Source organism: Rattus norvegicus, chromosome 16 (assembly GCF_021556685.1).
Source record: "Rattus norvegicus strain SHRSP/BbbUtx chromosome 16, alternate assembly SHRSP_T2T, whole genome shotgun sequence".
NCBI lineage: Eukaryota > Metazoa > Chordata > Mammalia > Rodentia > Muridae > Rattus > Rattus norvegicus.
Genome location: NC_141549.1, coordinates 87,056,313 through 87,069,554, shown reverse-complemented (window position 1 = coordinate 87,069,554; position 13,242 = coordinate 87,056,313). Strand labels below are relative to the sequence as shown.

Genomic DNA, 13,242 nt, shown 5'->3' with positions numbered 1-13,242 from the left:
AGCAGGCTCATCTTCCAAGCTCCCACAGAAAATCCCACCGAGCTCTCAGAGCTCTCAACACTCAATGGTTCATCTAGACCAAAGTTCCAAAGTCCTTCCACAATCCTCCCCAAGCACAGTCAGGTTCTATCACAGCAATGCCCTCACTATGGTGGTACCAATTTGTCTTAGGTAGAGTTTCTATTGCTTCAACAAAGCACCATGGCCAAAAAAAGCAAGCTGGGGAGGAAAGGGTTTATTTAGCTTACACTTCCAGATCACAGTCCCTCATTGGAGGAAGTCAGGACAGGAACTCAAGCAGGGCTGGAACCTGGAGGCAGGAGCTGATGCAGAGGCCACAGAGGAGGGCTGGTTATTGGCTTGCTTTCCATGGCTTGTTCAACCTGCCTTCTTATAGAACCCAGGACCACCAGGCCAGAGATGGCGCCACCTACCGTGGGCTGGGCCCTCCCCATTGATCAATAGTTGAGAAAATGCCTTACAGCTGGATATCATGGAGGCATTTCCTCAGCTGAGACTCTTCTCTCTCTGATGACTCCAGGTTCTGTCAAGTTGACACACAAAACCAGTCAGTACAGTGAGGGAAAGAGAATTGCAATGTAAGGGAGAAACATAGATACTGCTTGGAAGCTGCCTTCCCATTGTGACGGTCTCCGATTCCAAATGACTGAGAGAAAACTAAATGAGGTCTGTGTCTGCTCAACCCAGGAGCTATTGGGAAGGCAGCAGAGACTGCCACTGACCTGTCTGATCATCCCAGCTGTCGGGATACAAGCTCAGGGTCACGGGAAAACTACTGTTCAGTCAGACAGTGGGCCACCGTTAGCAAAGACTTCACTGGGAACCTGGAATGTACCAAACGTATTCAGAGGTGCTTGGTGGGGGTGGCACATGGACTCCTCTGGCCAAGCATTCTGAAGGCAAGCATGACCAGTAAACCCATCCAATATCTAATAGTGTGGGCACTGTGCCAGCCTCTAGTGTCACTGATGTGAAGTGTAGACTGAGAGCTATGTCATTTATGTCCCCCACTCATGCTTGGGAATACACAAGTTAATAAGTTAATCTTTCTATGTTAGTGGTAGCTGTCTTATGTTCCACACTCACGATTATGATAGTTACAGGGGCAGTATTTGGTCTTTTTTTTTTTAAATTGAGTATTTCTTATTTACATTTCAAATGTTATTCCCTTTCCCGGTTTCCGGGCAAACATCCCCCTAATCCCTTCCCCTCCCATTCCTTATGGGCTTCCCCTCCCCATCCTCCCCCCATTGCCGCCCTCCCCCCATAGTCTAGTTCACTGGGGGTTCAGTCTTAGCAGGACCCAGGGCTTCCCCTTCCACTGGTGCTCTTACTAGGATATTCATTGCTACCTATGAGGTCAGAGTCCAGGGTCAGTCCATGTATAGTCTTTAGGTAGTGGCTTAGTCCCTGGAAGCTCTGGTTGCTTGGCATTGTTGTTCATATGGGGTCTCGAGCCCCTTCAAGCTCTTCCAGTCCTCTCTCTGATTCCTTCAACGGGGGTCCCGTTCTCAGTTCAGTGGTTTGCTGCTGGCATTCGCCTCTGTATTTGCTGTATTCTGGCTGTGTCTCTCAGGAGCGATCTACATCCGGCTCCTGTCGGCCTGCACTTCTTTGCTTCATCCATCTTGTCTAATTGGGTGGCTGTATATGTATGGGCCACATGTTGGGCAGGCTCTGAATGGGTGTTCCTTCTGCCTCTGTTCTAAACTTTGCCTCCCTATACTTAAAGCTCCCTCTACACTTCCCACTAAGCCACAGCAGGATCTTCCACAGTTATCCCTACCTGCTTCCCCAGATGTCTTCTAACACTTGCTTTGTGAGGGACCACCCTCACACACCCCTCTGCTCTGTCGTTCCTCAGACGAGAAGTGCAACACGCAGTTAAAAGTCATTTTAAAATCACCTGGCTGTAGCTTGTCATTCTGACTGTAGGATGCTTTCCTGGGCAGCAGTTTTTACCAAAGCTACCACATGCAACCTTCTTTGCCCCTGGTGCCATAGGCCAAGCTCAGATAGATGCCTGTGGTGCTTTCAATAGAGTCTGATCTGATGTCATGCTGGAATTCCTTTATAAAACAAAAATGTGGAGAGAGACCCATATCCGTGGCACAAGTCGTCCTGGTGGAAACATCTGTGAAAATGGTGGTCAGAAGTGGTTGTGTGGAACTTCTCTATTGTGCTGAAGTTCATTAACAAAATAAACATTAACACTTGATGCATAATAATCCACGGTGCTATCGGGAGAAAGACTGAGGTAAGACAGCAGCTGGCACCCTGTTCGTTTGGTCTCAGCCTGTTTGTGGGATTGCGTTCTTTGGTGCTGCAATGGATTCTTCCTCTGCTGTGCACAGGAAGACCAGGGTGTGAAAGTCACCCCAGAGAGACGAGGAGCCCTGATATGGGAGGGTTCACTGGGGCCCTGCTATCTTTACGCAGGGTCACATCCAACTCCACAGGGCAGCCACCAGGTGAGCAGTGCATAGGTATTTCCACACACTGGCGATGACACACACGCTGTCAGTTAACGTCCTATAACAAATCGCTTTAAATTTTGATGGAGTGAAATGGGCCATAAAAGAAGATATAAATACCTTGGTTAACTTTGTTATTCGTAGTTCGCAATTCTCTGCTCTAAAGCTCTCCTGCCAGGCCGGCTGTTTTCCCGCCGTCCCTCCGACGTCGTATTGCTGCCAAACATGACCTTGCTGTTGTCGTTTCAGATGGGCGTCCACAAAGTGTTCCTGAAGTACTGGCAGGTGGACCAGCTCGGTGACCTGTGGCTCCAGATGCAAAGGAAGATTGTAACTTGTCAGAAAGGTAAGCACACAGGGGCACTCAGTGAGTCTCCGAACCACCCAGTTTAAACCACTCCGAGTTTAACTGTCAGTGGGGTCAGTGCCACAGTGGGCTTCCCAACCCGCTCAATGACACTCCATCAAGGCGAGCAATTGCACTCCTCCAGCAAGGGTCTGCAAGGCTGTGTCCCGCTGCAATCTGGATGTGTGGGTCTTGCATGTCTTATTGGTTCTGTTCTACATGAAGTTATGTAAGTTCTCACCTCAATCATAATTTGGGGGAGGAAACAAATGCATCTCGCTAGTCCTGCATTCTGTACCTTGAAGATCGCCAACCGCAGTGTTCTCTTTAGGAAGCACTGGAGATATTCGGTGGGAATGCACACCTGGCTCCTGGCTGCAGCTGCAGTGGGGTTCCCTGTGGCACCCGGTATAGATCTCAGCTGTGCTGGGTTCCAAGAGCTGGAACCAACCAATTGCCCAAACAGCATCTCTGTAGCTCTCCGTAAGCCTTGGAAAACCCTGGACTCTGTTTTCCTTTAGGAGGGATGGTAATATTTGCTGTGGCTTGTTTCACGGCTGTTGGCATCCTTTTACATTGTAATGTTGGGAGACCGAATATGTTCTCTGTCCAAATTCAAATGACTGCTGAGAACGTGCATTTAAAAAAAAAAAAAAAAAGCCGTCCCTCACATGAAATGGATATAAAATGGGATGTGTGTGTATGTTCCTGTGTACGGGTCTGTGAATGTGTGTGTGTCAGTGCACATGCATGTGTGTGTGCACGTGTGTGTGCCTGTGCATGTTGGGTGTGTATGTGTGAGTACACATCTGTGTGTGTGCACATGTGCATGTGTGTGTGCATGTGTGTGTGTGGGTGAGTGTGAGCACCACGTGAAGCATCTCTTTTGTGTTGGCATGAAGGACAAAGGCAAATACTGAGTAGTTTCCGTTATTGCTTTCCTCCTTATTTTGTGAGACGGGGTCTCTCACTAAACCTAGTGGCTGGCTAAGATGACTGATAGCAATCCCTGTCTACTTTTCTGGACTCCAGACCTCTAACCTCCCAGTGCTCCTAAAACCAGTTTTTCCACAAGAGTGTTTGGTGGCTAAACCCAGGTCTTTGTGGTTTTCTAGCAACCGCTTCACCCACAGAGCCATTTTCTCAGCCCTCTTTAAGTAGCTTTTTATGTGTTCAATAGTTTAATTCATTGTAGAGTAGCACAGGAAAGAGAAGTTAGGTTATGCCAGATTTCATAATGAGCACAAGTCTGGGATGTATTTGAAATTCTCTAAACCTGGAACCCTGCTAGAAACATGCTATAAGCCCCATCCACTCTGTTATCCTTCCTGTGTGGATCCTGTTAGGCTGTGGCCTTGGGAGAAATCTCTGATGGGGCCCCCCAGTCTCTGATGATAAAAACATCCTGCAATACACAGAATTTAACATGTCTAGTTTAAATCTTGACCAAAGTTCAGAACCTTGTTCCAAGGCAGCATCCACCTTGGCCAATTCAGGCCTTCCCCTTACAGAACCCATGAGAGAGAGATTATGGTCTTGGTCTCTGTATCTCAGGTCCCTCTTGCTTGTGCAGGACCAAGAGGAGAGAAAGAGGGGAGAGGGGAGGAGGAGAAGGAGGAAAAAAAGAGGAAGGAAGAGAAGCAGGAAGAGGAGGAAGTGGAGGAGGTAGTAGAGGAGGAGGAAGAGGAGAAAGTAGAGGAAAAGGAAGAAGAGGAGGAGGAAATGGAGGATGTAGTAGAGGAGGAGGAAGAGGAGGAGAAAGTGGAGGAGGAGGAAGAGGAAGAAAAGGAAGTGGAGGAAGAGGAAGTGGAGGATGAAGAAGAGAAGGAAGGGGGAATTGGAGGAGGAAGAGGAAGTAAAGAAGGGGAAAGTGGAGGAGGTGGAAGTAGAGGAAGTGGAGGAGGTAGTAGAGGAGGAGGAAGAAGAGGAAGAGGAAGTGGAGGAGGTAGTAGAGGAGGAGGAAGAGGAGGAAAAAGTGGAAGAGGAGGAATAGGAAGAAGAGGAAGTGGAGGAAAGGAAGAGGAAGTAGAGGATGAAGAAGAGGAGGAAGAGGAAGTGAAGGAGGATAAAGTAAAGGAGGAGAAAGTGGAAGAGGTGGAAGTGGAGGAGGAAAAGGTGGAGGAAGTGGAGGAGGAAGTGGAGAATGTAGTAGAGGAGGAGGAAGAGGAGGAGAAAGTAGAGGAGAAGGAAGAGGAAGAAGAGGAAGTGGAGGAAGAGGAAGCGGAGGAAGAGGAAGTGGAGGAGGAGGAAGTGGAGGAGGAGAAAGTGGAGGAGGTGGAAGTAGAGGAAGTGAAGGAGGAAGAGGAGGAGGAAGAGGAGGAAGAAGAAGAGGAGGAGGAAGAGTACAGCAAGGACTATAGGAGGCATATGGTGACCCAGCACTGGTATTCCCAGCTGGGACAGATTTGAAGTGTTCTTTACCCATCCTGATTGCATTTCTCAGATCCCATGCACTCACAGCAGTTCTCTGGCCAGCACCTTGTCAGTGATTCATAGACCCTGCTCACCTTCACCCTTCTCCCAGCCTAGAAAACTGCCGTGTCCTGGAGAAAGAGTCTGGCAGGCACCTCTACGGGTACTGCCTGTCCTGTTGGTCACAGAGGTGGCCTTGAGGCCCTGCAGACTGCTGTTCCCACACTATTTCAGGCTAATCTCTGGTGTCACTCTCTCCAGCCTAGGGCTTGGGGAGTCTTTGCTGGTTCTGAGTCCCTTTCTCTCTGGCATATGACAAACATGCCCTGTGCACCCCTGCGACTTCACCCAGCATCCATGCCCGAGAGATGTTGGCCAGGACTGCTTGGAACCTCACCCTGACCAGCTCCAGGCAGCACCTGCACCCCTGCCTCACCTGGAGCCTGGTTGGAAATGCAGCCTCAGCACCAGCCGGCACTGACTGAATCCCAACCTGGCTCTCAGCCACCGCTGAATCTGGGTCAGGAAGAGTCCCGTTTAACACCATGTTATGTGTGAACAGAGCAGGGCATCTCAGTGTTCCCAGGAAATGTCCTTAAATATAAGTAGAGGAATCTGTGCCCTCTCTTCCACCTGATGCCCACTTTCTAGTTAGCCTCAGAGAGAAAGTTGCTCCCGGAACCAGCCTGGAACAGGGTTGAGCTGAGCTCCACCCGCTCAGCTTTCTGAAGATAAGAATGGGGGGCAGCCTTGAAAATGGCATTGAGATAACAAAACAAAACCATGATTTCATTTGAGTAAACAAAATAAAGGACACCAAAAAAAAAAAAAGCAAAACAAACAAACAAACAAAACACTTTGGGAACCGCAGGCTCTGCAATGTGAGCATTACTTACTGGTTTTTATTTTCTCATCTCTTAGAACTGATATTAAATGCGCCCAAAATTGATGTAATCTAGATACGTTTCCCGCGTTTTAATTTCTTTGGCTGCTGTTGTTGCTATTGTTGTTGTTGTCGTCGTCATTGTTATTCTCATCGTAAGTAAACACTTGGGGAGAAGAAAATTTTGAACTTTAAGAAAAGTAAAATTTAAACACACCCTGTAAATGAAGCCGTCGTGGCCTAGTGGCAGAGGCCGGCCCAAACTGGACAAAGAAATCTGTGGCCCACTTCCAGCATGTTTGATTGTGTGTGTGTGTGTGTGTGTGTGAGAGAGAGAGAGAGAGAAAGAGAGAGAAAGAGAGAGAGAGAGAGAGAGAGTTTGTGTGTGTGTGTGTGTGTGATTCTTTGTTGAGAACGATCATTTTCAGCAACCAATGTGGCTTTATTCTAGAAGGCCGCCCATTGAAAAGGGTGGGGAGATCGAGCTATCTGCCTATGGGACAGCAGGCTTCATGGGCGAGCAAGGTGGCATCCTGGGAAGCCTGGCATTTGCTCTCCATGTCAGTCTGCCCTGTGGTTCACGAGCTTAACCCCTCTCCACTGAGTTTCCACCTTTGCCTTCTCAAGGCTGGTAACTGTTTCTGTTCAATGCGAGACGAACAGAAGCAGGTGAAAGCGTGGACCAGTCTCCAGTCCCCTCGGGTGCTTCATGTACTCTGCATGTTATGCTCCTGAAAGTCTGACCTACCTTTTGCAGTTGTGTTTTTGTTGTTTATAGACTGATTTGGCACAGCCGTCCTGTAGGGACGTTGGTGCAGTCGTATTCCAAAGTAACTTTCCAGTTGGCATCGTCATCTGGGTTTAAAGGGTGAATTTAAGCCCTAAGTGGAGAAAGTTGTCTCTAACTTTACAGCATCTCCTAGACTGCCCACACACGTGATGCCTTCAGGCATGGGGGAGTGTCACACGGTGGTTTCCTTCTGACACTGGCCATCCTTTTAATCTACAGTTTCCTCTAATCTGAGGCATTTGAAGCCTGAAGGGATGGCATGTCGGAGGCTGAAAAGCTAGTGTCAGATGTCAGCAGCCTGTGCCTGACCCCAGCACCTGCTGGGTCTGGCCCTTACACCTACCTTGCCCACTCAGGGATGAAGGCCAGGTCCCTTTCTCAGAAGGCAGCCTGCTCCACTTCCACCCTGCGCTAATTGTCAGCAAGTTCTTTCATCTATTGATTGCAACATCCTTCCTTCCATATGACTTCCCCTATTGCTGAGCTGTCCCCTCTGGAGGGCCACAAATCACATCTAGAGGGCTGCAGGCTTGCGGGATGGAGCTGCACAGAGGGATTGGAGCCCACGCTCTGCCCTTCCTTGCTTGTCTTTACTGGAAGTGAAAAGAACTCCATTATCCTTGAGACCAACACACAGAGATCTTTCTTTGTTACATTGTTTCCACGCTAAGTGGCATAACTGAGTATCCGGGAGGCTGAGTGCCTTTAAATCCCGTCTTCTGGATTTTCTCTCTCTTCAACAAAATCCCTACAGATCAATTTTACTGGTTTCATTGCATTTTTTAGTTAATTGTTCCCCAGATTTTACTCATTTTTCTAGACCAGCAATCTTGAGAAGCAGGAAGAGTACATTTCCTATTTCTGTAAAACCTCTGTAGCTCTCAAGGTAGTGTTAATCTCTAATCTCAAGGTAGTGTTAGTCTCTAAAAATTACATAAAAACCCCAGGACTATTATGAGCAAGTATTTAAGAAACTAACTAGTTCAAGGAGCCTTGAGGTTTTTCTGGACTGACCAAGAATCATGAAAGACTATTAGTGCATCCCAAAATGGTTCTGGAAAAGCCACACCCAAGTGAGATCTTTCTCATGGGTTTGATCCAGGCCATCCTCGTCAGCTTGTGTTAAAGACAACAAGAGAATTTTGTATAAGTAGCCTCATTCAGGGAAAGGGTTGTCCATCATACTATCTTAGCGATGTCCTCTTTGCTGTGATTAAATACCCCCAACCAGAGCAACTTAAGGATTTGTTTGGGCTCATAGTTCCTCAGGAATCTGGTCTATCTTGGTGGGGAGCATGAGGAAGAGTGAGCAGGAAGCAGGGTGGTCTATAAAGTCTCAATGCACAATTGGACTGGTTCACTTTCTCCAGCAGTGTTCTGCCTCCTAGAGGTTCCTCACGCTCTGAAATGGCACCGCCAGCTGGAGACCAAGTACCCAAGCCTCTGAGACAGTGTGGGACACTTCACATTGAAACAGAGATTGGGATGTGCTCGAAAACTCTTATTCTGGATTAAATGTGTTAATTTTGGGTTGCAGTGCTTGTCTGTGTGTGTGTGTGTGTGTGTGTGTGTGTGTGTGTGAATGTGTCTTTGTATGTCGGTGTCTATATCTGTGTGTGTTTCTATATGTCTGTATCTGTCTGTCTGTATGTGTGTATGTCTGTGTCTATGTCTTTGTGTGTATGTGTCCGAGTCTGTATCTCTGTCTGTGTCTGTATCTCTGTGTGTATGTATATGTGTGTCTGTATGTCTGTGTCTGTATCTCTGTGTGTGTCTCTGTATGTCTGTGCCTGTTTGTATATCTGCGTCTCTATCTATGTGTGTGTCTGGATCTGGGTTTCTCCCTTTAGATCTGCCCACTGACCTAGGGTTGTATTCTTTTATGAAGTTATAAGAGGGTTTCTAGCCCGCCAGCACTTACTTCAGAGAATGAGCATCAAGCAGCAAGAGGTTACATCCATCAAGAGCTTCTTACAGAGCACAGAGGACATGGCACTGAAAACCTATGATGCCCTGGTTATTCAGAACGCTTCTGACATTGCCCGGGAACATGATAGGCTCCGGAAGGAGGTCCATGCTGCCTACCACAGGAACAGACAAGAGGAAGGAACCAAGAGGTAAGCTCAATCGATGTCTTTGTCTGTAACCCTAAATACCTTCAAGATAGGCCCTGGGAGTTAGGGGGACTTCTGATAGCCCTTAACACAAAGCACAACTGAATGGAGGAAAGAGAATGGCTGGGTGGCTGGGGAATAATGCCTGCATGGTATATTAGGCCAGACACCCTAGCAATCACAGGGTTGCTTTTCCTGGGAGGTTCCTTCATCAAAAACAGTCTCCACCTGTAAGTTTAAAAATAACATTGTTTCTTCAGCCTCCTTGATGTTTCTTAAGCCTCACACAAAGCCCTGAGCTAGCAGAATCAGCTAGCAAGACCTTTAACGTGCTTGTGAGGTGCAAGGCATATAAGGCTGGCTAACAGAACATCTGAAAACCTGGCCAAAGAATTCAGACACCACTTTGAAACCATAAAAGTGGTAAATAAATAGGAGTCCCTGTATGTGAGGTGCATGGCCAGGAAAGACAGAATCAGACTCGTTGCACAGACCTTCGTGATTACATAGCTGTCAATTCTTACTAAAGACCTTGGGAACTTCTTGTTTCTCTCTAAAAATGATTCTCCCTTGCCATCACTGCCTGTGTGGAATGAGTCTGTTGCTGTTGTTGAAGTGGAAATGGCTATGGGTCTTTGCTAATTAGCTTCCAATATCTTAGTGATTAAACACTGGAAAAAATTCTTTTGTACAGAAAACTGTAATTAAACCTCACAGAGGGAACAAATCATTTGCCGAGCAGCCTCGCTTCATCCTCAGTGACTTCATTTTCTACATGGGCAGCCAGCTCGCATGCCGCTGGTCTCCAGCCCTGTGGATGCTCTGACACACACAGATATAATTATGAAACAGATGAGAGGAAACTCCTGGTGAAGGGAACTCACCAGCGTCTCACACAATTACCCCCCGACACGTGAAGGCAGAAAGGAAACCGTGAAAGGAGGACGACTACTCTCTCTCAGTGGCTTCCCAAATCATATTTATCATTTTCCCTACTGGAGCTAAACAGCCATTGCAATTCCTCGATTTGATTAGGTTTTATTTGCCTGATATAAAATTGTGTCAAGAAAACGTCCGCCTGCTATTTGTTGATACCAGCAGTTCGCTCGGCACCAGGCAACTGTGCAGAGTCACAGGAAGAATCATAATTCCATACATAATTAGTAATTGCTGGTGAGACTAGATGAGGAGAGAGGGAGATGGGGGGGCAAACTGTGAATTTCCCTTGTTTGGTGCAGAGCATGCCCGTCTTCTTGACAAGTCGGGGTGACGAGCTCTGCATACTGGCTGCAACACTAACTCTCTATTAAGATGGATTTCCCAGAAATTATCATTCAGATTGAAATTCTGCCTTTTTCATTTGCTTAAGAATCAGACTGTGAAAAATTCAGTCTGGGGATGGCTGATGGGAAACATGAAGCCCTTTAAGTAGCTGGAGCATTGAGCATTGCTGGGGGGAATCCTGAAAGGAACCATGATGGATATCCCCCAGTGCTCCAGCAGGGTCCAGGCGGGCCTGGGTAGCAATCCCTGGGTGAGCAGACTGCTAAGAACTGGACCCAGATTTTCCAGCAAAGCCAGCTAGAGAGGCTCCTTGCCAAGGAACTCTCTCTGTGTCAGGGTAGCTAGCGGGCTCATCAGGGTCACCTGAATGGCACACCTGGGCCTCCATGCTCTGTGACTGTGTTCTCTTTTCCCTTAAGAGCTGAAGACCAGGGAGGATGCCGGCATGCCCATTCCAACTCGGTTCCCGTGCCCATGGCAGTGGACAGCCTTGCCCAGGCTCTCGCCGGCCCGTCCAGTCGGTCCCCATCACTGCACTCTGTGTTCAGCATGGATGACAGCACTGGCCTCCCGTCACCACGGAAACAGCCTCCACCCAAGCCAAAGAGGGACCCCAACACCCGGCTGAGTGCCTCCTATGAGGCTGTGAGCGCCTGCCTTTCGGCCACCAAGGATGCAGCCAGCGAAGGTTAGCCAAGGGAGGGCCAAGTGAATGCTGTTCTCACAGCTCACTCATGGGCTGGGTTCTGGTCAGGGAGTGCCCGTGGCACCATTGTGGCCCTAATATAGCTTTTTTTTTTTAATAGAAATAAATCTAATTGTTGGCTTGCTGGCAGCTTTTTAATCATTAAATATAAATAATATTCAAATCCTTAAGCCTCTTAGGGGAAAGCTGCTTACGTGTCAGTTCCTTCACTTGGGGTCCCACCTCCACGTTGAATTAACAGCCTCAACGCCTCAACGCCAAGGCGGTACTAAAAGTTGGTTGCTGCTCCATATAAACAGTCACTAATTAATTAAAAAGGTAACAATATTCACCAGGCTTTCCCGATCACGATCTAATTAAAATTTAAGCCCACTGTTTATTTTTTTTTAACATGGCATGTGAAGTTACAGATACAGGGGATCATGGCCACAAACCTCAGTGTGTGTGACTTTCAGACCAGATAGCAAAGGGCTCTGCTCTGAGGGGTGAAGAAACGGTTATGCAGAGTGGGGAAATGGAAAAAAAAATCCATGTACTATAAGTTCTCACCGATAGCTGGTGCTGCCACTGGAAAACAAAGCAAGTTCTTCTGAACCGGACGTTCCCAAGTGGAACGGGTTACAGATAAGATTGCATGGACGGCCCACACAGTGCGTGGCGGCCACCACATACCTAAGTGCATGGTGTCCTTCATGGGGATGCAGAGACCCTTCTCATGGGGAAGGGCAGGTCATAAACAAGTCAACTCGTGATGATTTTAGCCTCCGGCCATTGCTGTGGAAAGAGAGTTAACGATGGTGTCATCATCGTAAGTGCGAGAAGATTCTAGCAAAGGGCTGGGTAGATCCCACTGGAACGTGGAGTCTGGAGGTTCGCTGTGAAGCTGCGTCATCTCAGTGGTTAAGAGAGTCAGTGATACAGAAGTATAGCAAAATGACAAAATCGATTTAGAGAAAGATCCAGGATTCTGACCCCTGACTGACACCTAGAGCAGTGGCAGCATCCAGGATCCCTCAGAGTGGGCCACACTCCTTAGGATCTTACTGCAACTTGATACGATTGGTTGACATCCACGGGAGGCCTGCCTTCTTCTTAGAAGAGAGGAGGGGAGTCTGGATGGGGAGAGGCAGAAGGGAGGTGTGTGTGGAGGGCAACTGGGAGGACAGGAGGAAGGGGAGACTTAGGTTGGATACAAAAACTAATAATAATAATGATAATAATAATAATAAAATCATAGAATGTAATAGAGCTGAGAGAAAGAAAGAATAAAAGACAGGGCTGGGGAGATGTCTTAACGGTTCAAAGCACTGACTATTCTCTCAAGGACCCAAGTTTGGTTCCTAGCCCACAGTCATCTATAAAACCATCCAGTTCCAGGGCATCTGATATCCTCTGACCTGTACACACTGGACATGCATGTGGTATATATACATACATGTGAGCAAACACACATGTAAATGAAAATTAATCTTTTTTTTAGGAAGAATAAAATAAGGGGCCTGGAGAGATGGCTCAGTGGTTAAGAGCACTGACAACTCTTCCAGAGGTCCTGAGTTCAATTCCCAGCTACCATCTGTCATGGGATCCAATGCTCTCTTCTGGTGTGCCTGAAAACAGTTACAGTATACTCATATGCATAAAATAAATAAATGTTAAAAGGAAGGAAGGAAGGAAGAAAGGAAGGAAGGAAGGAAGGAAGGAAGGAAGGAAGGAAGGAAGGAAGAATAAGACAAGAAAGTTTTCTATAGAAATTTTGGCTCAAAAATCATGGCTGCTGTTTCAGTGCACCAGTTGTATTTCCAAAGCTTTTAGGAGGTGATATGGGAGAAGCTCGTGTGTCCTCCGCGTGCAGGGTGGAGCGTCTAGTGCAAAATGCAAAAGGCCTGAGCAAGGGAGAGCAGTGGCGGCCAGAGGGCCATGTTGAGGGTCTGCAGTGGATGTCTCCTGAATCAGTGACCTAGAACACGGCCTGGCAGGAAGCAGGCTTGCTCTTCCGCTGGGCCTGACAGGGGTGCTCAGAACAGTGAGTTGCCAGTGACACTGTTGGAGGGTCTCAGCTCCAGATCTCAGAGGGGATGTCAGAGGGTGAGGGGAACAAGAAGAGAAGACTCTTAAACAATGTGGGTGATGAGACAGCGTTTAATACTTTGGGAGGAATGGGATGGGGCGGTGATGGCCTGGAGACTCAAAGGAAGCCAAGATCCCCAAAATA

At 47.6% G+C, this 13,242-nt stretch overlaps 1 protein-coding gene across 4 annotated transcripts in view; it reads left to right on the top strand.

Annotated features, from left to right (window-relative positions):
• Positions 1-13,242, top strand: part of Myo16 (myosin XVI) — a 479,886-nt gene that overhangs the window by 395,280 nt on the left and 71,364 nt on the right. For 3 of the 4 annotated variants that reach the window (XM_087587464.1, XM_087587462.1, NM_138893.2), the window contains 3 exons: positions 2,745-2,841; positions 8,815-9,043; positions 10,744-11,012. In XM_087587464.1, the coding sequence (XP_087443590.1) occupies positions 2,745-2,841; positions 8,815-9,043; positions 10,744-11,012 (595 nt within the window). Of the gene's footprint in view, positions 1-2,744; positions 2,842-8,814; positions 9,044-10,743; positions 11,018-13,242 lie in introns of those variants that run through there. The other variant, XM_087587465.1, reaches the window with a different exon arrangement.